The sequence below is a fragment of the Saccopteryx leptura genome, chromosome 3 (assembly GCF_036850995.1).
Source record: "Saccopteryx leptura isolate mSacLep1 chromosome 3, mSacLep1_pri_phased_curated, whole genome shotgun sequence".
Lineage (NCBI taxonomy): Eukaryota > Metazoa > Chordata > Mammalia > Chiroptera > Emballonuridae > Saccopteryx > Saccopteryx leptura.
The window spans coordinates 282,916,634-282,942,386 of NC_089505.1; the positions used below are offsets into that span (position 1 = coordinate 282,916,634).

At 39.7% G+C, this 25,753-nt stretch overlaps 1 protein-coding gene across 16 annotated transcripts in view; it reads right to left on the reverse strand.

Moving 5' to 3' along the window:
• Window positions 1-25,753, reverse strand: part of LTBP1 (latent transforming growth factor beta binding protein 1) — a 416,121-nt gene that overhangs the window by 34,819 nt on the left and 355,549 nt on the right. For 10 of the 16 annotated variants that reach the window (XM_066378530.1, XM_066378534.1, XM_066378533.1 and 7 more), the window contains 4 exons: window positions 19,050-19,175; window positions 15,428-15,571; window positions 3,139-3,315; window positions 1,953-2,039 (listed from right to left, as the gene is read on the reverse strand). In XM_066378530.1, coding sequence (XP_066234627.1) covers window positions 1,953-2,039; window positions 3,139-3,315; window positions 15,428-15,571; window positions 19,050-19,175 — 534 coding nt within the window. The remainder of the gene's footprint in view (window positions 1-1,952; window positions 2,040-3,138; window positions 3,316-15,427; window positions 15,572-19,049; window positions 19,176-25,753) is intronic. The other 6 variants (XM_066378532.1, XM_066378545.1, XM_066378544.1 and 3 more) reach the window with 1 other exon arrangement.

Below are 25,753 nucleotides of genomic sequence, written 5' to 3' on the forward strand. Positions count from 1 at the left end.
TTCACAGAGCTAGAAACATAATCAGGTTTGTCTGTGATATTTAAGGAACAAGGTCCAAAACATGATTAGGGAAGGTGTATTTGTAAAGATGGTTTCTGCGCTGGTCCCTTGTATTTGATGAAATAGTTTAAGAAAGTCTACAATGACACCAACAAAAGCATATTTTGTAAAGAATATGCCTTTTAAAAAATGTACCTTTCTACAAATAAACACATGTTTTGGCCCAGTAACTAGCTGAGATGAAGAAAACTCCTATAAAAAGGGTGATGGAATTTGATGCAAGTCTTCCTTCTTGGTGGTGATGATAAGCTAATGAAAGCGCAGTTGCCAAGGGTATCGGCAGAGACATTCCTCCAGAGAACGTCGAGTGCTCAGCATCCTCAGTGGTACACTGGGGATAATAGAAACATCTGCCTGAGAGGAACGATTAAATGATAGGAAATCCAAGTAGACAATTCAGTAAACTCTCAAAAAGTGTTACCTATTACTTTTATTGCTATCGTTATCATCTTCATCAGTTTTCACATTTTAGAGCTAATGTTGTCTAGTCCTCATTTTAAAAATGGGAGATTCCACAGATGAATCACTCCAAGTTATACAGCAGGACAATGGCAAAACCAAGCCCAAAACATGTGGCTGTTCGAATCTGAATCTAATATTCTTCCAACCATTTACAGTGCTGCTAAGATAGGGAGAGGAGGAATTTGCTTTTCCATAAAAGAGGGGAAGACTTTGTGGTGAAATCAGGGCTTCATCCCATAATATAAAGTGAGATTTAACTACACCTCTGCAAAAAACACAGTATATAATATTTGTGAACTTGAAAAACCATTAAACACACATCACCAGCCAAGTCTTGTTATTTAATTGGAGGAAGTCATAGATGTATTTAAAAAACACATATGGAATTTCTTATCCAGCTACTGAATTATACCATATTATTAAAACACTTTTTCCAAAAAATATGAACAGTAAAAAGTGTTTTAGTCTGTTTTCCATCCATTTAGCAGTTTTCAATATTAAATTTTACAGAAAAAAAGCACTTTACATATAAAAGATCTTACTATCTCCATTGTGGAAATGTCAAAGTGTGTAGTTAATGAGGGAATACTAATACCTGTGGTTTAAATTTCACTAAAATAAAAAGGCTGCATATTTGTTTTAGAATTATAGACTAGTAACATTGAATACATAAAACACATCTACTTTGCTTTCTTCTTTTCTATTTCTTTTTATGAATCTGTGGACTTTATTAAAAGGTCCTAACAATAGTAGGATGAGTTCTAAAAGAGCAAGAATTTTAGCTTCGCTGATGACCATTAAAGACTAACATGAGGATGGTCAAACGTACACAGTCTTAACATAAGATTTCTAATATACTCTGGAATAAAAGGATAACTTCATGAGGTACAGAAATTCTGTGTTAGGTACGTTACATATATAATATTATCTCACTTATTCCTTAAGATAACTTTTTAAAAAAACTGAATTTATTGGGGGTGACACTGGTTAACAAAATCATATTGGTTTTAGGCGCACACTTCTACAATACATCTTCTGTACACTGCATTGTGTGTCCACACCCCCAAGTCAAGTCTCCGTCCTTCACCATTTTTCCTCCCTGTGCCTTCCTCCACCTCCCCCACCCCACCGCAAGCACCACACTGCTATCTGTGTCCCCTCATGGTAACTTCTGAAACATTATTCCTGTCTCAGAGATGGAAACTCAGAAGGTTAAGTGACATCTCACCGTCACACTGCCTTACAAGTTCTAACACCCAAGCCATGCACGGCTCTGCCCAGAGTCCACAGGGGCTTTCTTCCAATGGTGGAATAAAGGCTTTGTAATCAGTTTCCATGGCTCAAAAGACTAATTCTGTCTGACCCAGCCATGCTTTTATTTGAACGTCTGATATTTACACATTGCAAATTCATTTCTGCTTTATTCTGACCTTTATAGTCCTTGTCACCAACGTTGTAAGAGGATTCTCCAGCGGGGACAAAACCTTTCCCTCTAGGACACATTTCAGTGAATTCAGCTGATTTCAGGAGAGACAAGAAAAAAAGGAGTTGAAAAACAAACAAAAAATCTATCAACATCTTTGGTGAGTATTTTAAATTTGGTTTTACTTTCTCAAGACTCAGTAACTTTAACAAATTCTGCCATCCAATTCAGGCAAATCAATTTAGTACAATCTCAAAATTATGTATTAAGTACAAATAAAACTAATGAATTCAGAAGTTTACCTGTAATTTTTTTAAAAGACCTTACCAGTTCACCCATATTTTATCTACCAATGTTTTACTTAGTATTATGATTTATTTCTCCATTACTGTAGTCTCTAGTATTTTAAAGTTTTAATAGGAATCCATCAAGCAAAATCTTAGCTTAAGCATGCAACCTCTAGTTATGGATAATGCTATGTTGTTGTTATAGAAAAAAAACACACAACTGGTTTAAATTTTAAAAATTAGATAACACTTAATTATCTTTCTGCCAAAATATAATATGAAACCTCACTGTAACAGTATATTTACTGATGTTAAGAACTTTAAGAATTTATATTGGCCCTGGCTGGTTAGCTCAGTGGTAGAGTGTCAGCCCAGCGTGTGGATATCCTTGGTTCGATTTCCAGTCAGGGCACACAGGAGAAGCAACCATCTGCTTCTCCCCCACACCCCCTTCTCTCTCTCTCTCCATCTCTCTCTCCCCCTTCCACAGCCATGGCTTGATTGGAGCAAGTTGGCCCCTGGCGCTGAGGGTGGCTCCATAACCTAGCCTCAGACACTAAAATAGCTCAGTTGCCGAGCAATGCAGCAACCGCCCCAGATGGGCAGAGCATTATCCCATAGGGGGCTTGCCTGGTGGATCCTGGTTGGAGCATATGAGGAAGTCTGTCTCTCTGCCTCCCCACTTCTCACTTAAGGAAAAAAAAAAAGAGTTCATATTGAGGTGGGATAAAGGTGATTTTCTAGATCTGAATGAAACTCACTATAAGGTAATCTGACACATTAGTTTGAGTATGGCAGCTACCAGTGAATGTCTGCATTTCAAAGCTTTGATGTAACCATAATGAGAACATTCCAACAGCACATGACCAAACACAAGTGTGACGCCACCACTTAGCTGATTCTTACCAGTTCCCAAGACTGGGCAGGGGAAGATCTCACAGTTATCTCCCCACCCAGCACCAGAGGTACAGCAGCATTCTTGTTTGGTGACGTTGGGGGCCAGCACATTGTCACAGAGGCTGGCGTCATTGAGGTTGTAGTAGCATTCTTTCTTTTCTTCTCTGGCTTGCTCTATCTCTATATCTAAACAAAGGGACAAAGTAAAACGAGTGTTGACTGAACACACCCCGTCTATTGGTTTCACAACAGAGCAGAAGACGCAATGATGAGAAAGACTGGATGTGACAGTGGCATTTAATTTCCAGAAAGCTGCTTTCCACTTTCGTGTTGGATTCTTCCACTGCAGGATAAAAATGCACTCGAATCCTGACACACCCCAAGAGCGCAAATCTGTCAAAATCATTTCCTTTTATGTTAACTAATTACTTTATTCTTGTAAACTTGGCTGCGAGTAGAGTTTCCATACTTGCTTTCTTGCCAAACACAGGACCATTTTTTACTGAGCTATAACACCTATTTAAATCAATGAAACTATTCCCCAACACTTGACAGAGATGGGCCACACATAATATTTAAGCCTTGGATGGTTATTTGAATCAACCATGCCTCCAATCTTTTCTGAACAAAATAAAGCAGAAGATGGTAACGAGAAAAACAACAACAACACTGTAGTAACCTGCAATCTATAAAATAACCTTTCATTACTGAAAATCTAACTACCGTATTTCCCCATCTATAAGATGCACCCTTTTTTGAAAAATTTGGGGTCTAAAAACAGGGTGCGTCTTATACAGTGGTTGTAGATTTCTTTACTTGCATTTCCCGCTTTTTCATGCTTGTTTTTGGGCTCATTGTTGAAGAAAGTGATTCGTCATTAAACACAGATGAGGACAAGCTAATGGGAGTTTTGACAGTAATGAGAAGTTGTATGAATCTTATGATGAATAAAACTTGAGTTCAATAACTTGATGTAATACATTTTTTTTTCAAATTTTGGGCCACAAAATTAAGGTGCGTCTTATACATAGGGACATACAGTAATTAAACTGCTGCAAATATAAGGCTTTGAATGGAATAGTGAATGTCAGGTGAGCCTCAAGGTAGAACTTCAAAGCTGCGTTCTAGTCCTGGTTCAAGTGAGTCCTAGAAGATAATACATTCTAACAAACTCAGTTTAACCCTCTGGGATAAAGGACAATCAAGGTGATGTGACAGAGTACAAACAAATGAGAGCACAATCCACCAAACACGATCCCATCTCATCAAATTTGACGTCTATGAGCAAGTTTGTGCTTTGAAGAAATGATTGATATTTTGTGACTACACTTGGCAAGTAATCCAATCCCTTCCTGACCATACACTATGAAGTTCAAATTACTGTCTATGGTCTAGTTAGAATTTATGCAGTTTTCATTTTATGCTATAAAAAATAAGAAACTGACTAACAGCATTACAACTACTGAGATTAACTCTAATGAAATTCTTTCCTGAGAATCCTGCCATTTCCAGATTCTTGGACTCCCAGAAACTGTAAGAACAAAAGGAAAACTCATTTACCAGTGAGGATGACTTTAATGTCAACACTTTTTCTTTTAAGTTTTTAGATAATTACATTAGAAAAATATAAGGAGTTAAACTTTCACAATAGCTTCTTATGGTATTTCTTTTGGCAACATCAGGTTGACTGTGGAAACTTGATTAATATACCAAACAGCAATGGTATTTTCAAAATGTAAGTTCATAAAATTTTCAGAAAAGCTACTGCCCTTCCCTCTTATGGCATTCAAACAAGCGAGGCAGCAAACAAACCTTTCAGAGACATACTGCTCTCAGAACATAGGTATCCTTGTGAATGTCAAACACCCCTCACCCGCTTGATGCTGACTCATTCTCAGATTATTCTGTCTTTGACAGATTTCAGCTTGCGATTCTAAGTTAGTATTAACAGCTGATGACAAATTCAAACCTAGAATAAGTGTCCAGGGTGGGAAAAATGAAATGCTGATTCCTAAGCAGCAGCTTATGAAGTGGTTTTAAATCTTTTCCTTGTGTGTGAAGTTGGGATAAAACTCGCCAGGTCCCTCATCTCATTGACCTTCACACAGGTGCAGAGGACGTGTGTGGCCCACCCCAATGGCACAGACCACTAGGTCATGCTCTTCAGGAGGGGCTTCAAGCTCTTACCCATGGATTCATCTGAGAAAACTGACGGTGGGTATTTGAAATGATTATTAAAACCATCATGAACCCTGTGGAACATTTCATTAAACTTGCCCCCAACACCTGTGAATAAACTGGCACCCTATTTCTGTTAACAACTCGGGTCAATTATTTTATACAGTTGGCTTAGAAATGCAGATCGCTATTAATAAATGTGTATAGAAATATAGATCACAGTCAGCAACACACCAGTTTGGCCAGTCACGTTTACAGTGTATGCTAAAACGGAGCTCACTGTTTCTTCTCTTGTGTACAAAGTGGTAGGTATGTCATGGTGTTTACTATGAAATGGAATATTATAGAGTTGTCAATGAAGACTGCTCTATTAAAAGGCAATCAGAAAATATAGGCTTCTGCATAAAAGCATCTCAAAAAATTTTATTATATTAAGCTCTGTTTTCTTTTTTTTTTTTAATTTTATTGATTGATTTTTCAGAGAGAAGAGGGGCAAGAACAAGAAGTATCAAGTCATAGTTGCTTCACTTTAGTTGTTCACTGACTGCCCGCTGCATGTGCCTTGACCGGGCAAGCCCAGGGTCCCGAACTGGCAACCTCAGCATTCCAAGTCATTGCTCCATCCACCACGCCACCACAGGTCAGGCTTAATATCCCGTTTTCTACAAGTTATACCCAGAGCATGGAAACTAAGAAATAAAATTACCTTTGCTTTTCTCCCCTGTTCTTTGGAAGGAAATTCACAGGTTATTGCACAGGGAAACAATCAATAATAGCATTGTATTATTCTGGTTTTACATTGGTTGTTTCAAGTTTTGCTCTGATTTTTCTTTCCAAGCAGTCTGCAAGTTCACTGTTTACACAGCTGAACTTGAGGGTGAGTTGGGCCCTCATCCGTGTTTGGAAAGTGAAGCAAATTCTTTTTCAAAAACCAGTCCACAAAGGTCATTCTGTGAAAAACTACAATTTCCCATCTTCCTAACCTTTAAATAATTAACTTCCTAGAGCATTTTTCCACTGGGAAAACACTGAACAGTAAATAGGTGTAATGCGATTTCTTTAAAGAATCTCTGCATGAACTTAGGTCCCCGTTGCCAGGGGAGAAATGTTTCTATTGAAAAATAATTTTAAAAGATCAATGGCTATAAAAAGCGCCAAGCATGAAAAAGAATGGCTTTTTCTTAACTATGTTATGAGTAAGATTAGCCATATTACATATCTCGTGCCACAGACTTCTAAGAAATATATTACTTCCCCTCCTGCATTTTCAGATTGGAAATTTCAATTTGTATCGAGAAGTCGGCTGAACATCTGTGTATAAATAGCAGTTTGTGTATTTTAATCCTGGGGATCAGATTGGTGGTAAGAAGTTGTTTTTGGACCTTTTCCATGAGTGCTTTTTTTGGGAAAATCTTTTACAGAGTGACTCAATGAGACAGATGCTGATGGTTATAAAGCATCCTCACCTTCCAGAGGATAAAAGTGAATTTGGGGTCCCATGTCCCAACACTTAGTGCTTGCCTAGACCTCTTCTAAAGAGCTCAGCTTCTTAGCATCTCAACGAACACGAGTTTGCTTTGCTTTATCATTGAGACAAATGGGGAGGGGGCAGCAGACAATTCTTGCAGGTGTGGAGCTCAGCTGCAACGCCACAGAGCACTGCTGTGAAGAGGAAGGAGTGGGTTGGCGCTGTAGGTGCCACTTAATGGAACTCCTGGAAGCTTCTGGAACCTTTTCTTTCTTGGTTCACCATACAGAAGAGGGTGTGGTCATTCACTTATAGGATTGTTTCATTTTTTTAGTTTTTCCCAAAGAATGTCTAATCTTAGCTTTGCTGTTGGGGTAAGGAAATTTGGAAAATTTTCTTGGTTAAAGTGGACTTGTGCATTCCAAATAGACCTTTGTCTTTGCGTTCACTTTCCATTTGCAATGTGTTCTGAAGGCCTTCTGAGCTAGTCCTCTCTACACTCTGGGACAGTTGGGATTACGACAATGACCAAAGAGTAACATCACACACATGTGAGAGTAAACAAAGGCCCCAGATGAAACACCTGCCGCAGTCCTGAAGAAGACATCAAACTCCGCGAGTGTGGTAATGAGGGTCAATAGGTCCCTTTCGACAGAATTACTCAGGAAGCTTTATTCTCTTTTTGATTTTTAAAATCACCGTAGGCAAAAAGAAGAAGAAGAAAAAAAAATAAAATCACTGTAGGCACTAATGTTTTCTAGCAACTCATGCTTTTATGAGAAAAGGAATTCTAGCATAATATTCTGAGGAGGAATAAAAGAGAACTTGACAATTCTTGTATCCCTTTTGCCCCCTAGTTTTCTTATTCAAGGACGTGAAAGATGAGACACATTTGTGTTTGTGTATGTGTTTTAAGTGGATTTCTGGAAAAGCCATTGGTGAGTTTCAGAATATAAGCATAAACAATATAGGAATGAACTGGATAGGGAGGGATGTATGCCCCCCCAAAGAAAATGACTACAGAAAAATGGTAACTTTAAATAGTAAAAGATGTGAAAGAAGTCAAAATAAAGATAAGAAAGCAAAGTACAAGAGGTAAAATACTTTGAAAAAAGATTTCTTTACATAGTTGCCATCTTTAAAGAGGGAAACCATGGAAGGAGTCAGCCCATGACAGTGTTGGGTGAAAAAGCCACCCTGTGGATGGATCGGTGACCAAGGAAATCATGGAAGGCTCCTTGGAGAAGCTGACAGTTGAGCCAAGTTCTTGAAAAATAATTTTTTTTTTAAATTTTCCTGAAAATAAGGTGTGAGTAAAAAGCACAGCTGCACTTAGCTTTGTGGGGGTGGAGCGGGTTCATGGGCTACCTGGTCTGCAGAGGGAGTTACAGAATGTGACGGGGGTGAGGGAGAGGGTGGCTGAGGATGGGGCCGGAATGTGTCCATGCAGTGAGCAGGTGACAGCTGTGTTTCTGGCTCGGGTGCTTGGGTGGAGACAACTGCCAGTCCCCCTGGAGGCCTCAGGGCCTCCCACTTCAAAGGCAGGCAATGAACACTTGCAGGATAGAGCGAGGGTTCTTTGTCTCTGGTTTTCTGGTGAAGGAGCTGGAAGACAATGAGGCGCAGTAAGCAGAGGGATAAGCTGGGAAAGGGGAAGAGAGTGAGTCCCATGCTCTATGATCAGGGACATGACTAAAAATTAGAAATGTGAAGACAAGAAAAGTTGGCAGATACGGGCGAAAGAAGAGAGTCCTGCAAGCAGACTAAAGCACTGCAGCGATGGAAAAATGGGAGGGACACTCGACATGGGCGGGGCCGGAAGCACCGTGGAGGTGGAGAGTGAGCCGAGGACACAACCCTTCCCCACCACGGGCACCACGCATCGAGAGGGCCCGGAAGGAGGACCCGTGGAGGTGGAGAGTGAGCCGAGGACACAACAACACTTCCCCACCACGGGCACCATGCATCGCGAGGGCCCGGAAGGAGGACCCGTGGAGGTGGAGAGTGAGCCGAGGACACAACCCTTCCCCACCATGGGCACCACGCATCGCGAGGGCCCGGAAGGAGGACCCGTGGAGGTGGAGAGTGAGCCGACCACACAACAACACTTCCCCACCACGGGCACCACGCATCGCGAGGGCCCGGAAGGAGGACCCCGAGAACAGAGGCACGCTGGAAGAGACATGTCAAATGTTTGGAAACATTTAAAAGGAAATGTACAAACCATTCCTCTCCAGGCCTTTCTTTTATAGCCAACTCTAGTACACAATGTATTTCTAATGCAAAAGTGTGCATGTCTCTTGCACTATTGAGATAAAATGACTTATTTATACATACAGTTTGAGTCTGTCACTTTGATGTACTGATAAATCAGTTCATTCAAATATTGGCATCTCTTTATTAAAAACTCAGATATTATTTTAGATACTAGCAAAAAAAATCATAAAAATAAAAGCATGGTTTGATAATGAGTAAATTCTTCTCACTATCCCCTTTAAATGCAGGGAGAAGCCTGAACCAACTTAAAAAGCAATGAGCCCATTTTCTTCAGCCTTGCCTCCATTTATGGTATAGATTCACTACACATATACAATAAGACCTCAGACTTTTATGGCATTTTACAGTGTTTGCATTCTAAACAATGTGGTCCGGTCTGTCTTTAATTTTTTTTCTACCAAATGTCTTTTTTTCCAATCAAATTATTTTTTTAAAATTGTCTTAATGTTAATTGATTTTACAGGTTAGCTAAACACATTAGAAAAAAATACCCTATTCTGCCAAATATAACAGTTAAATGATATTATGTGGTTTCCTGTCTAACAAAACCTGTACTGGACCTCTCTAGGAAGAGAGAACAAGAATGCTGGTTGGGTTCTGTTGTCAGAACCATGCAGCCAATTTGGACATATCCCCCAATAGCAGGGAAATACTTCTTTTTCCTTTTGTGCCACTTATAAATTTAACCAAAGCATACAGAGGAACTAACCCCTTTACACAGAAGTGTGAACAAACAATGCCTCATTTAAGTGTGGCCCCTTTATATCTTTGATAAAATAAATATTATTTTTATTTTATACAACAAGCTGGATATGAGATGGTGGGGTTTACAAGGGACACAATTTCAAATATGGAGGGGCAATTTTGTTAACACAGTTACTGAGTGCCTGTCACAGGTTAGGCACTGGGCAAAGCAGCGAGCGAAGTACAAGGAATGCAAAGGGAAGTCAGACAGAGGAAAATGGCGTGTTACCCTGCTAATGAATTTGGACTTCATGCTATAAGCATTAGGAGTCAGTTGAAAGTTTAAAGGAGCATTTAAAGCCAGATGCATGTTTTGAAAACATAAACTGAGGCAGCAGTGTGAAACAGGAATTGATTGACGGGAGAGGCAAGAAGGGAAGTCTGGTGGTACCTATCATGGTCCAGGTAAGAGATGCTCAAGGACTGGCCAGGGCAGCAGTAACAGAAGAGCAGGGAGAGATCTGAAGGATACTATTGAGGACAAAGGAGCAGGATGTTAAGATGGCTTGGATAGAAGGGGAGAAGAATTAAATATGACTTCAGGATTTCCAGTACTGATATTTGGCAATTGATAAGTGAACACAGAGAGAATAACCGGCTGGAGAAGGAACAGTTTTTGGTTTGGTTTTGGACAATTTCAGGCAAAGATGCTTAGAAGACACCTAGGGGGAAAGGTTCAGTAATTGACAGCTGGAAATAGGAGTGTGGCACTCAGGAGAGATGGAGGCAGAAGGTGTTTCCTTGGTAGTCCACATCATATGAGTAATAGCTGAATCAGAATAGAATAAAATGTCCCAGGAGAAGACTATTGAGTAAAAAGAGGGCTGAATATGCAACTCCTTTACATAATTATTTTAAAAAATGGGCAACAGAAAAGGAGTCTAAGAATAAGACGGAAAAAGAAGTCTAAGAAGTCAGAGGACAGAGGGAGGAATGATGTCCGGAAATCAATCAAAGGGAAAAGAAGGGGAGGGAAGGTAAGAATCCACTGCCATTATTTTCAAAGAAGAGTCCATGATGAGACTAATGGCTTTTGTGTAGACTGCTTACTGATGACCCAAGAGAAGGGAGTTACCCCTCAGATGAAGAGCCTGAGGGTTTTCTCAATCTGTTGAGGATTAAATGGAGGACAGTTCTAGTAAGGCAGGTGGAGTATGGATGTTCCCTCAAAGACTCTGGAGGTCAACATGGTGACAGATGATCTATCCCTGGACAGTCACGCTGCAGGGGATTTTCTTTTTTAATATATTTCTGTATTTGCTAATTTTCTAGGAAGAATGTGCATTGTTTTAATAATCAGAACAAAACAAAACAATGAAGTGAAAAAGGAAGCCATTTTTGAAGAACTGGGTGCCACGGTGTTCTCAATCCTGAGAAGTAGAATGGAAGTGGAAAGAGCCTGGAGTGGGTACCTGTGCCAGTTCTGCCCAGCAATGGCTTGATAGCCCCAAGAATAACATTCAGACCTTCCCTCTAGGCCTTGGCTTCCTGACCTGTAAATAAAGTAGCTGGGCTGGAAAACCACTAAGGAGGTTTCTAGATGTAGAAGTCTGGGGTCTAGCTTGTGAAGTAAGAATAAGTTCCCAACATTAATAGAGAAAACAGGTATTTAAGGAAACCTTATAATGAATTGTGTGAGGAACAATTATTTCATAATGCAGATATTCACTCCAATGTGTAAGTTTTATCATTTCTGATCTTGTTTACTTGCTTTTCTTAACGTAAGGAACACCTACACCAATTATGATACCTTCTGTTTTAAAAATAAAATTCAGTTCCTGCCACAGAGTCTTCTATGCACTAATCAAGGCAGAGAGCAGCGTTTTGTGGGTAAGGATTGTAGGCTGCAGTTGCCAAGACTAAATATTTACTGCTTCCTTTAGAGTGCCCAAGGACATAAAGTTTTTATTGAGCAATTATCACAGGCACTGAGGAAATAAAAGTATCAGGCTATATTTCATATCTGTACCCTCTTACATGGGCTGAGTGGTCTGGTATGGACATTCCTTTGTCATTTCTGTTTCAGGTGCTTTTAGGCAATACTACATACACAGCAATGTAAATTAGTGGCCAAAGGCCCAGGCAGTGAAAAACATTAGACCAGACCTAAAGAAAAAAAAATTAGGTGAAAGCCAAGAAGTAGTTTAGACAAAAGAAAATCTTAGGACATTAAAGTTCAAAAGCACCTTAAAGGTCACCTGGAACAACATCCTGCTGGAAGTGCATGGCCTTCTGCCACTGGGTGTCCCACCTGTCCCGGGATACCTCTACGGAAACTCCCACAATTTCATGACCAGTTAATGGGAAGTTCTTCCGCATTCCGATCTGAAACCTGACTTCCTGACATCCATCCCTTAGGCACAGTCTGTCCTCAGTGTGATATCACTTGAGATTATGATCCTACTGCTCATTGCTGGAATGTCCATTGTCCTGGGGAAATTTTAAAGCCAAGTGAAAATGTTATAGCCTAAATTGAAAATTTGTCTTTTCTTTCCTAAATGCTTTTCACAAAGGATGAGATCTGTTAGTCTATCCACATCTACAATAAAGTTAATTTCAATCCTTGTTAAAAACTTAAACCTGGTGCAAAATGTTTTATACTATGTTACCAGCAGGCTCTTTGGCTGGAGCATAATACAAACTCTTTTAATTAGCATCCATTTAGCCAACTTGTTGGATTAACTGATGTCCATTCACCCTCTGAAAACATCCTGGCTAATGCTCACAGCAGGTGGAACACACAGCCAGTAGGCTATTCTTGGGCAGGTCCACATATTTCCGGTCTTATATGTTGAACAGTATATTGACCAAGACTCAGCTATGTTTATTCTCAAACATTCTGTGCCAGTGTGCTGATTATTGTCATTACAAAATTAAACAGTATATAAACCAATAAAATACAAATGTGAGAAGAGTTGTTTTTAGATCAAAACTTTAGAAAGACTTTAGTTTATTCAGTAAAAAGAACATTGTCAAATGAGGGTGGATAAGACAACTATAAAGAATTGAGAAAAAACTCTACTCATTGACTTCTGCAAAGGCCTTTAAATTCTAACTCCCTGTAAAGTTGTAGTGTAGATGATGCCTAATAGACATGAGTTCTGCAAGACAAGCCAGGTGGCACTCCTAACAGTGAACTTTCACTCAGAGAAAGATCTTGGCCTTTCCTCAAAGATTGGTATATGAATTTAAGTTAAATTTTAAGTATTTAAAAGTTGTGTTCCTGTTTATGATTTCCACCTTTTTCAAACAACTGATCAATTATTGGCTCTGAAGTCAGGGAGAAGGTTCTCACTAAAGTTTATCATTAACTGAAATGTCTCAAACATTTAAGACTCTATATAATCCAAGTATGCCAAAAACTATACAAATTGAGGTATGGTAGAACTCCGAGATGACAGGAACTATAGAAATTAGAAAGATTTACCAGTTACGGTTCAATCAAATTATATTGATATAAACCAATGAAATAATTGGGTATGTAGCATAAGCCAGACAACTATGGGGAAAATACACAAGAAACCCAGAAATAAAAGGATTGGGTGTAACGTTAAGAAGGAGAAACTATATATTCATTGGCAAATGAGCTTTATGAAGCTCAGTATTCAAAATAATGTTCTCTGAAAAAGCAGGAGAGTACTTAGTGAACTCTGACTGGAAGAACTTTCCAGAAAGAGAGTTAGTCAATGAGAGAGGGGACTCAGGAAGGAAGAAGGCAAATTGACTTAGTTATAGAAAAACAAAGAAATAGAAGATGAGAAATAAGGCTTACAAAAGGAGTCACTGTAAGGTTTTAAGAAGCAGTTTTCATGAGCTAGTCCAGTTCACCAAGAATGGTTCAGATGGCCTCATGATCGCATTAAGGCATTGTTAAATCTCTTTAAAAAATGAGCAAGCTTTAGGATCCCAGACATATACCCTGATTGAAGCTGTATGAACTGAATGAGCCATTTTATGATATTACTAAAATTTCTAGCAAGAAAATATTTGCAGTTAAACTGGTTCACCCATTTCAGAGGAGCTTATAAAAGGATGAGAAATAGACATCCCTTGAGTGTTTGGATTATAGCTATTTTATTACTTTATATAGTACTTTGCCATTAACAAAAGGGGCTTTTAGATATATGATTTTTTTAAAAATTCATAAAATTGTGTGAGGTAAATATAACCTTCCTATTTTATAGGTGAGAAAATCAAACTCACAGATGTTGAATGATACGCCCAAGCTTACACAGCTGGAAAGTAGTTAACAGGCAAGAACTCTCTGGTCATTCCAATTTGAAATATTATAAAAAGTTTGGAAAGTAAAGGGAAAAACTAAAATTTCCATTAATTCTAATAATCATTTTATATATTTTCTCCTTCCCTCCCTCCATAGATTGCAATCTTACTTTTTTTTTCACTTCCCATTGTATCATCATGCATTTATCATGACTACCTAATCTTCACATAGTTCATTTAATGATGCAATATGATGACATATGAATTATTCCAGTCTAAATAAAACTATGGGTGAAGTGTTACTCTGTAAAACCAAAAATAAATAAGAAAAAGACAGTTACTTAACTCACCCCATTACTGGTCAGCCAGATTTTAGATTTTGTGTGTTTGTTTTTTGCTATCACAAGTATAACTAAGATGAAAAGCTCTTTCTCTATAGTTCATGTGTTTCAGCAGTCACCTGAATGAAGAGCATCTCCTCCCTCCAGAAATACTCTGGCTCCTCCCCTTCACGATGTTTGTGTATTACTGTCTGTTTATTTAAATCTGCACTCCTCACCTTTCTATAGTTAATAATTGAGAAGTAAAACGTGTGTGGATGAAAATATGTATTTTTATATTTTCTTCCCTATTACTTGCAAAGATAATTATTTTACCCAGAACATGTGTACCCTATTGTGGAATACTGAAAGTTCTGTTAGAAGCATGGTTAAAATCAACTGAGATTGAGCAAGAAAGCAAATGGTCTATGTGTCATTTTGTTTGGCTCTCAAAGGACCATTTAGTCTTCTGCTTTTCTTAAAACACAACCAAGTTATAGCGACATGGCACCAAAAAATGGTTGATATGAAAGTTGATGAACTTATCTGGAAACGCATCATTTCTCCATTTCAATTCATGCCCCTGATGCAGCCTGACCCAAATTTTAAATGAATGTAAAATGGCCACCTTCTAGGCCAAATACTGGAAAAACACCTGAAATTCCAAGTGGAAGTCTCTGTAGATCCTGAGAGTCTTATATGTTGCCCCTAATTTAGAGAAGTGTCAAGATACATTTCTCCGAGGGCCCAGAAGGAAGGGTTATGCAACCTAAGGAGACAATGTGTGTGAAACTCTGCACAATGGCTCTCTGAGTTCTAAATGTTCTCATCGCTTTGGATCTTGTGCCCTAACTCAAGGCATCTCTGGGCTGGAAAGCACAACAGAGCCCATCTAGCCCAAACAGCCCTCAGCCACATCCTAATTCCACTGATAAGGCAGGCTTGGAAAGAGCACAGAAGCTTCCAGACAGCACTGTGCCCGAACACTTGGTTACGTCTTACCTCACTCCCGGAGTGCTTGGCCCAAACCTGTGTGCGCACAGATCCCGGAGGAGCCCTCCATCCCGTCCCCAGCGGCGCTGTGACTTACCTCCAGGGGCGCGGGAGAGGCACTGCCCGGTCATGGGGCTGTACTCCTGGTTTTCGTCTGCGCACACGCACAGGAAGGACCCTTCCACATTTTCGCAGAAGGCTTCCCCACACACGCCACCGAGCAGTTCGCATTCGTTCACATCTGGAAAAGGGAGCACAGATCAAGTCAGACCTACGCCTCACTTCTGACAGCTTGCTGTTTTACCAGCTGTGCCAAGGCTAGCCGTATTTGCTGAAAACAAGGTGCTCCCTGGTGAGCAATCAAACCCTGCTGCTCCTAAAGGCGGGGCTGCACAATGTGGTTTGTATGAAAGGACCGTGAAAATGCAAAGCCAAGTTTCCAAACTCCAATTCTGGCTTTAAGGAACATGCCAGAATTGTATTGCAAGCATCCGAGGTACCCCTTGACGCTTTAGTTCTCTCTTCCCTAACTTTTCTTTAACTGAATTTATAGGGTGACACTGGTTAACAAAATTATACAGGTTTCAGGTGCCCAGTTCTATAAGACATCTCTGTATACCGTATTGTGTGTCTTCCTCCACCCCCAAGTCAAATCTTTGTCCTCTTCCCTAACTTTTTGACATAGTGAGGTTTTAAATAACCCAACACTCTTACTCTCGGTTCTTAATTCAAGGAAAATGAGCATCGCTGGCATTTCGGAAACTGTAAGCTTCTTTAAATTCATTTTAAAAAATGGTTTTAAATCCACTTAGGTAAATGTCTGAAAATACAATTTTCTAGAAGCCAAAATGTTCATAATTTAACAACCAGCATTCAGGTTGTTGAAATATTCACTGGGTCACATTAATCATTCACATAAAACAAATTGGTTCAATAATATCTCATTGATTTCACTACTCCTTTAAAAATTCTGTTGGTATTCTACAGTGCAATTTCTATTTTGCTAAATGTTTTTCTTCTGTACTTAAATATACATAATTAAAAGATAGTCAAGAAATCTACTGATGGGTATGTTTTATTCAACATTTTGCAAGTTCACAGCCCTGAAGGAAGGCTAATTTTATGTATGATCTTGTCCAATACTACCTCTTAGCTTTACTCCTCCTCAGAAATTTTATTAATAAGTGCTCTGTTCAGCAAAGCACCTGACTTGACATCCGAAATGCTCATGCATTTTCTGCATTCAACATGTACAACATTAGCTTTCATGAGCACACTCTGAGATGGTTTATACAAAGTTTAACATTTGAGCAGTTATCCAAATCATTCAGGAAAAAAATATTCTATTTCACCTGCTACCCTCAGTTAATTAAACAAAAACGTTTATGTACCTTGACTCACTTGAATAATTACTTAGTTTTCCATTTTGCTTTCTATATAAACAGATAAAAACCCAATGAGCTGGGTTTCTCGTGTCAAAAGATATTGTAACATAAAGAAAAGCAAAGAGTTGGTATATTTAATAAGCCTAGACAGTCATAATTTAGAGCAGAAAAATGGACTTCAGGAACTTGCCAGCTCACATTTATCAATTTTAGGTAAATGTCAAGTAGAACTTTCTACTTCCTATAACTGGTATTACTTTCAGGGCTACTGAAAAAATCAGGGCTGCATTCATTCACTGAAAACACATATTTTCTAGTTTACTTCTATGGGCCAGGCATGGGGGAAAAATTATGAGTCAGGCGGCCCAACTCCTGCCTTTACAGAACTTATAGTCAAGTCAGGGAAATTAATCAGAAGATCCTATCGGCCGTGGAGGGTGCAGAGAGTAAAACATACAGAGCACTGTGAAAACACAGGACAGTGGGCTTCAGTGCAGGGTGGGCGAGGCAAAGGATGCTGGGACTGAGCCCCACCTGAAGGATGACTAGGGGATACCAAGAAGGGGCGGAGGTAGCGGGGAGGCAGTCAGGGTCTTAGTAGAGGGAACAGCATGGCCAAAGGTTGGTGTCAAGGCTGCTTTCTCCCTTAAATCTTACAGAACACCAGTGTGATGAAGCGCACCTCATAGGTGCTCAGTTAATATTTTTGAAGGAGCGAATAAACAAAGGGACACCTGGTAAGTTCACTAAAATGATAAAAACTATTCCTTTACTCAGGATGGTGTTTAGTGTGCCAACAAAATGACACATGGACACCAATTCAGTGAGCTCATCTGGGTGGTTAGAAATGGACACTAACCTGGGGTTTTAGACCTGTGTGGAGTCAGAGATTCAATATCTGACATCTCAATAAGTAACAGTTAAACAGTATTTACTGAGCACCCACAACGGGCCAAACATTGGGTTGAGCCAGGGGAGGGAGGAAGTTCTCAAGCACACAAAGCTTGCTGCCTTGGAGAAAGTGGCTACAGGCAGTCCACACATGATTAATTACATATTCCCAAACGGGTGTGAGTTTTATAATAGAATTTGCTCGAGGCTTTCTGCAAGCAGGAGGAGGGGACACAGCTCAGTCTGAGAATGAGAGATGGAGCCCGGGTGGTATCTGGGTAACTTCTGGCTTCAGCAATGAGTGGGGTGAGTCCAGGCTCTGGGAAGGGGAGGTTGGGAGAACACTTCCAACAGAGGAAGCAAACAGCAGCCAAGAAATTGGCACAGTCATATGAGCAACCACAAGCAGTTCTATGTCGCTGGAATTTAAAAGGTGAGGAGAGACATGGTGAGGCTGAGATCAGTGGGGGTCAGGTCACATGACCTATCTAGTCAAAATATTTAGTGAATGTCAGATGACTTCTATCGCTTATATTTTAATGCAAAGGAGCAATAACTGGAAGTAGCAGTTTTGTGTGTTAGCTTAAAATTGATTACTAGTCAAGTGATTTTATTATTAAACTTCCAAATACCTAGATTGTTTTCCAGTTTGATGTGGATGGGAAATGAATTAATGCTTCAACTGCAAATTTCCAACCTAAAAAGTTATTGCCTCCTCCTCAAGCAAGTACCACTTGCCACGGAATGAACAAAGCTATTTCCCTTAAGATTTAAGAAGTCTTGCTATCTGTGAAGTTTTGAATTTAATAATCTTTCTTCTCTTTCCCATTTAACTGCTCTAAATTGTAAATGTATTTCATAATAAATTTGATCTAAAAAAAATCACAGCTGATCAGAAAATGAAATGCAAAATCTTTTCTTCTAGATAAGCCTGTGCTGGACCCTATTCTAGGACATCTGACGATATTCAAGATTCCTCCCCTCTGGCAGTCCCAGAAGAGGGAACAAATATAGTTGCTCAATACAAGGCATCGCTTTACTGAGTGTCATTCCTGGAAATGGAAACTCTTGCCAAACACCTTTCCTTAAAGGCACTGCCTACGGAGGTGTACTGTAAAGACAGACAAGTTACACCATACACCAGACTCTATTTCCTGTGCAGGAGGGACTGCAGAGTTCCGCACGCTCAGCTAAGAATTTAAACAGATGTTCTGCCTAATATACAATTAAATCCACAGTTATCCTTCTACATTTCTTAATGTCCCTAACCACTTCAGAAGCCATGGGACATTTTTGCATATCCCCAAATTGTGTGACAACATCAGATCATGATAGAATTCTGTCCAAAGGACCTTGCTTACAATCTCTCCTGTTGTTCACTTTTATTTCTTTTTTGTGCAGAGATATGAAACGTGTTGGGGGAAAAAAAATCTAAGAACTCACCCACACACCCTTGCCCATCCTGTGGGGCCTGAAAGCCCTGATAACAGAGGCAGCGGAAGGAGCCGGCCGTATTGTCACAAAACCCGTGACTGTCACAAATAGTGTTGTTTACACACTCATCAATATCTGCAAAAAAGACACAAAACACAGACTGACAAACACCAGACATTAATGGATAGACAGGTGCTCAACACATCCCGATTAGTATGAGATGATCGTGTTTACACAGAACGAAATTTAAAAACATTTTACACGGAAATAAAATGTTTTGATGAAAATATCTTAGTAGACACAACACTGGATTCTAGGAGAAAACATTTACTTTGTTTTTTCAGGAAATGTTTTCAAACTGAAACAACTACTGTGATTGCCGGAGTCAGAACTTTCTCAATGTTTTTAACTCTTCATTTCAAAGGAGAATACTGTATATTCCTACAGGGAAAATATGTGAAGGTATTGTCACCTTTTTAAATTGCGGTAAATACTAACAGTTCTGGTTGCAGAGTTGAGGGCCGAAAGAAGCACTTGCCTGCCTGGGAATGGTTACTCAACTCCATAGATGACCTTAATCAAGTCTAAGGGAAGAAGGGAGGGGGTAGGACAGAAAATCTGATGACTTCAGTGGTATAACCAGCCAGTCCCAATTATTCACAAGGAAAGATTTCCTGTCACCAAGTTACAGCCACTCAAGGTCCTTGATGTCAATGTTGCTCCAATTGATTAGCCAGTGGCCAAACTTGTAAGTTCATTTTGTTCTCTAAAAACCTGATGATAGACAGTGGTCCTGGCTCTTTTCCCTCCCATTAATAAAAATGCTCTCATAAAAGTGGTATCTCAATTAGAAAGTTACAAACGGACTTTCCGATCTGGCTCCTCTTTACCCTTAGTTATTGATTTTCTTGCCATCCTCCCATTCCTATTCCCGCGCTCCTGGTCACTGGATGTGTCCATGGGCCAGGCTCTCTGTCCTGTCCACCTCTGGGCTTTACCATCCTCAAAATACAGGTTGTAGGAGAAATAATTAAGAAAATGCAATTACTGTATTCAACTACATCTAAAGAAGATAGTGCTTTTATGTTCAAATAATGAAACAAGAAAACAAATGACAAAGAAAATGACAAGTTAAATTGCACTTGACAGAATTTAGTTTTGGAGAGTTAATGGTAACAAATCAAGCTTTTCTTGTTCTAATTTTTTTTTTTAAGCTGAGTGCAAGAAATTTTCTAGAAGAAAAAAAAAGAAACATTCAATGATTTTCGACAGTTGTCCCATTGCCCATCCTAATGTTCCAACATGACACTGTCTCACTTTTTGAATTCCAAAATATGAATGACTGTATCAAAGTTTTCTTAATTTTATCAACTCAAAGAAAACTTTCAAGGCTAAGTAAGCCCTTCCTTCCAATCCCACCAGTCTCTCCTCCCTCGGACCCTACCTGCTAAGCCTTCTCCAGAATCTTCAACAATCCTCCCCCATCCCCGCTCCAGCTCCTTCCCTCACTGCCTTCAAAAATGTTTTAAAAAGCTCTTGGCAAAGCTTTCACTTGACCATGATGTTACCTGCTGGGTTTTCCATTCTTTCTATCACTGCAAAATGGCTAAAAAAAAAAAAAAAAAGGTCTACACTCATTGCCTTTATTTCCTAATATATCTTATCAGTAAAAGGAAATAATAGTAACAATACTAATATTATTAATAATATTTTTATGTTTCTAGAATTACTGTGGTGATTAAACAAAATAACACGCATACAACATTATTTTTAGAATGGTGCCTGGCCTATAACATAGGAAGCAGCCAATACATGTAAACTATTATTATCATTATTACTATTATCTGATATTATTCCTCGTGCTCCTAAATACTGACTTCTTAACTCTTTATTTCTTAAAAGCTCTCTGAGAAAAACCACCAGTGACAGACGCATCATTAGATCCCATGATCATCTGCCAATCAGTCACCAAGACCCTTGATTTCTAAGTCTGGTCAACACCCCTCCTCCAACTCTCTCTTCTCATAACCAGAGACAGGCCATTATTCTCATTCTACTTGTAACCACTACGACCAGCTCTCACTTTTCACAGCCTGAATGAAGGTGGTACCTCCCAGGGCTCAGACCCTCTCTGAGATCTGCTACTCCTTCAGTACTCCCTTTGTCACCCTCCCCACACTCTCCCACCTGTAATTAACAATGATTATGAATGAATCTCAAGTCCTGTGAATGAATCTCAAGACTTCCTTTCCAGCCAGGACCCTTCTTATTCTAAGTCATGTATCTATCTATTTGCTCTTTTGTTGTCATGTCAAACTTATCAAACTATGCTGTCTTCCTACAAAACTGTATTTCCTGGTCTTGGTGAGATACCTCTCATCTCTTAGCCTTCCTCTTTTTTTTTTTTCTTTTTTTTTTTTTTTTTTTTTGCCTCTACAGCTTACCTCCCCAACGTGAACAGAAAACTCAATGAAAGTATTTCACATCTATAAAAATGAATTTCCCTTGCAGCACTGACCACAAAGAAGACACTCCATACATTTTTTTTTTCTGGTAGATTTTTTAATGCCAGCATAAGGCTGGAATTACAACTTATTTACTCATCACAACCATGAGGAGTAACCACACCATGCCATCAAATCACTTAACACGGGCCACTGCTAATTTTAGACTTCTTGAAATGGGCATTTGTTAAGAGATTACAATATTCATTGAGCCATAGGCTCTAAGGGCTGGAAAGAAACTCAGAAATGCTTCTATTCCCACTTTTATACTGATTTCCCAGTCTTCCTCAAGAGTCAGCCTCTGTCCTTTAGAACCATTTAACTAGTACCTATTGGACATGCTCATAATAGATGAACTTATTATCACTGACTACTTCACATCTCCTCCATTTTTTTCTATATTCCCTTCATTAGAGAATCCAACCAGTCACCCAAACCAGAAATCTTAGTCATCCTTCTGTTACTCCTTCCCCCCTCCTCCCTCCCCCGCCACACTAACTTCCCTGATATGATACTCATACTCCTAATTGCTTTCCTTATCTCTAGCGTTGCCTCCCTCCCTCTAATCCAGTGGTCCCCAACCTTTTTTGGGCCACGGACCGGTTTAATGTCAGAAAATATTTTCACGGACCGGCCTTTAGGGTGGGACAGATAAATGTATCACATGACTGAGACAAGCGTCAAGAGTGAGTCTTAGACGGATGTAACAGAGGGAATCTGGTCATTTTTTAAAAATAAAACATCGTTCAGACTTAAATATAAATAAAACGGAAATAATGTAAGTTATTTATTCTTTCTCTGCGGACCTGTACCAAATGCCCCATGGACCTGTACCGGTCCGCGGCCCGGGGGTTGGGGACCACTGCTCTAATCCTTTCTCTGCCAAACCACACCCGCGTCATGTGATATTCCCTCACTCAGAATGATCAATATTTCTTCTTGGCTAGAGGTAACCAAGCACTCTCTTTAACAGAGCGAAGAGCATCCTTCATCACCTGTCTCCTGGCTGCAAGTCTGGCTACCATTCTTAGCCAACCTCCTTCCCAACAAAGACCCCATCCCCACCAGTACACTAGAGCTCTTAGAAAACCCCATGGTCTTTAATTTCTCATGGACGTGGTGCACACCCCTTCCTCTGTTAGAAATTCCTCCCCTACTTGCTTTGCTCAGAAATGCCTCCTGGCTTTTCAGGAGTCAATCTAAGGGACACTTCTCATGTGGCACTTCCCATAAATACTCCCAGCTATCAGCGTTCTCTCTGCTGCCAGAGCATTTTGTGCCATTGCTGTGCTTACCAGGGCTACTTTCCAGCATGGGGAACCTTCCACTGAACGAACCTCTCCAGCGCCTTACTTCCCTACAAAAAATGAGGCAGTGGAAGCTGTGCCAGAAATCTGGTGCCTTTTCAGACCAGATTCTTGAAATAAAGCCTCTTGCTTTCCTTTTTATTAATTCCGTGCCATTTAAGCAGATGATGCTTTCTTGTTAATGATCGCCAGCTCAGGAACTGAAAAAAGTGACCTTAAGGTGAAGAAGTGCTGAGACGGTCATGAATTACTGGGCGTCTTGCAGTCTCAGACTTATTGTAATAGTGATTAACAGAGAGAGTTTAGATGAGCAATGTTTTGGATGTGAATGAAAAGGAAAAACAACATGGAAATGCCTGCCGGAGACTAGCTCTTCAACAACTAATATTTTATAAAAATGATAGGCTGTAACTCTCAGCAGTTTCATGTTTTCAACAATGAGGTGAGGTAATAGCTTTAATAAGAAGACAACATTTGTTTCACTTCTCTGACTAATGAGCTGTATTACTAAAAAACATTATTCCATTAGATTTTTTTTTCGATGTGAACTCTTGGAGATATTTTCCATTGTTCTGTCTATAAAAATAAAGCTGACACTGTTAAGAAAATTTATAATTATATAAGAATACAAGCCCTATCAGGATGCAAACTTCATAAATAGACAAGGGAAAGTGATCCTGTTTTTGTTGAAGTTGAATTTTGAATATGAAACTAAATTTTGAATGATCCAAATATCACAGGTTTTCTTTTCATTAATGAAGGCTGGGTCTATGACACTACTTACCTTACTAAGGCAATTTGGCTTAGGCATCTGTAAGAATACTGCACGGCATTATTACCAGCCATACTGCCCAAACGCGTGATGAAGGAGTAATTGGCCAGACATCTCTCAGTTGGCAACTCAAATGAATTAGATACACTACTGTAAGAACTGCTGATTTCTCTTGCAAGTTTTTTGCTATTAATATTTTACTGAACAAGGCAGATATAAATATTACTGTTTCAATGCCAACGAAGTCAATAAAGAATTACACAGACCACGGATAGTGGATCATTGATGTGAAATCTCCAATAACAACAGTACCTATAAATGCCAGAAAGAGAAATAAAGCAGACGCCCAGGCATCTGGAACTACCAGTAGCTCATTTTTAAAGTAGCAATGTTGTCAGTGACCGACAGGCCCACACTCTGAGGGTTTTAATCACTGACCTATTTGGTGGATCAGTTTTTCTCGTCCATATGCTTTTTATTTGCTACCCTTTCAAATGGATGAAAAGTTTTTAAAACCTACTGATTGTTCACAGGGATTCTCCACATAAAGCAGAACTCTAACCATATACCTTCAATTCTCAAATAAAGATCTAAGGCCAGACACTATCTGCTTAAGTAAGGTGAGCTATAAAAAAAGGTCAGAGTATGAAAAAAAGGCATGATTTTCTAAAAGGGTCTGGGGTTACGTAAACCTTAGTTACTCACCAAAAAACTACAACTGTGTTTAGTGACCTCAACAATAAAATCTGTAACAAAAACTTCAATAATTCCATTAAATTTTCCTTATTTATACACAGACAAATATGGGTATAGGGAGAAAGGAGTATGTACACTTTTTTTTCAATTAAATGATTTGTTTCCTTCTCTCAGATACATTGCTCAGCTTGATTTGTTTAAGAAAAAAGTGCTTCTTTTTTGTACTTTCTTAACATGTCCTATCTTTGTTGATTTTCTTTTTTTGTTGTTCTGAGCAAGACATATCTACCTGTTGGAGGCAGCAGCTCACCCTCGAGCCTTCTGTCTGCTTCCAGGGAATTCTAGAGAGGGGGAGGATGGAACAGGGCCCCATTTTTAGCCCTCATTCGTAGCAAAATCTCCACCGTTCTTGCATGGTTTGGAAGAAATAGCCTTCCTGTCATCAAAACAGTTTTAGATGAATGAAGGGACTTTCAAGATTATTTAGTCTGAAACCCTTCACTTTAAGAACCAGAAAACGGAGGCCTAGAGAGGGGAAGTAACTTGCCTCAAGGTTATGCAGCCAGTTAGCGGGAGAGCAGGCAAAGGAGCTGAGCCCAGTGAAGGAACGACCTTCGGAATGGAAGCCTGAGGCTCCATTCTTCACATGTCCGCTTGCCTCCCACCATGGCGACAGCTATAAATGGTCTGTCTGAGAGGGAGAACAGACCTACCCCAGCTGTGAGCCCAACACACACACTAGGGTTTGCTCACTACAGAGAAGGAAGTCAGAGAGCACACTCCTCGACTTACCCCTTGTGGACTCGCAGTTTAAATCAAGTACCCTTGTCCTGCCATTTAAACAAGGCCTCATCAAGTATCATGATATTTGAAATCTAACTACCTGAGCTACCAGGTAGTCCTGGAAATGGTATTTCTCTAAGAGACCCCTGAAGGGTATAGAAGCCGCAGGGGGTTCCAGGACTGTGTCTAGCAGTGATGTTCTCTGGATCTTTTCATAAAAAGGAAACGACCCATTATTTCAGCCCAGGGCCTCCTGACCCACTGGAATTGGTTAAATACTTGGTGTCAGAACCTTAGGAAAACAGAGCCAAAGAAAAGGGGCTTACACTGGGCAGGATGTAGGGTTCGCTGCTTCAGGAAAAATGCAGCCTTCATATTCCTGACTGAAAGGAAGGGAAGCAGACCGGGAGACGGTACATCCCAGCCAAGAAGTGGGACTGAACAATGTTAAACCCGCTGCCCAGAGGAATTTTTAAATGGCATGGCTGATGGCCCAAAAGAGATTAAGGTCGCTCTCTTAGGAGAGGAGGGAAACAAGGATTGAATGGAAGATGAGTGCAAGGCCTGAAGAAAATAAAATAAAATTTAGCCAATAGGAAATTAAAAACTGGATTTGGAGATGGTCCAGACAATACAATAGGATATGGAAAG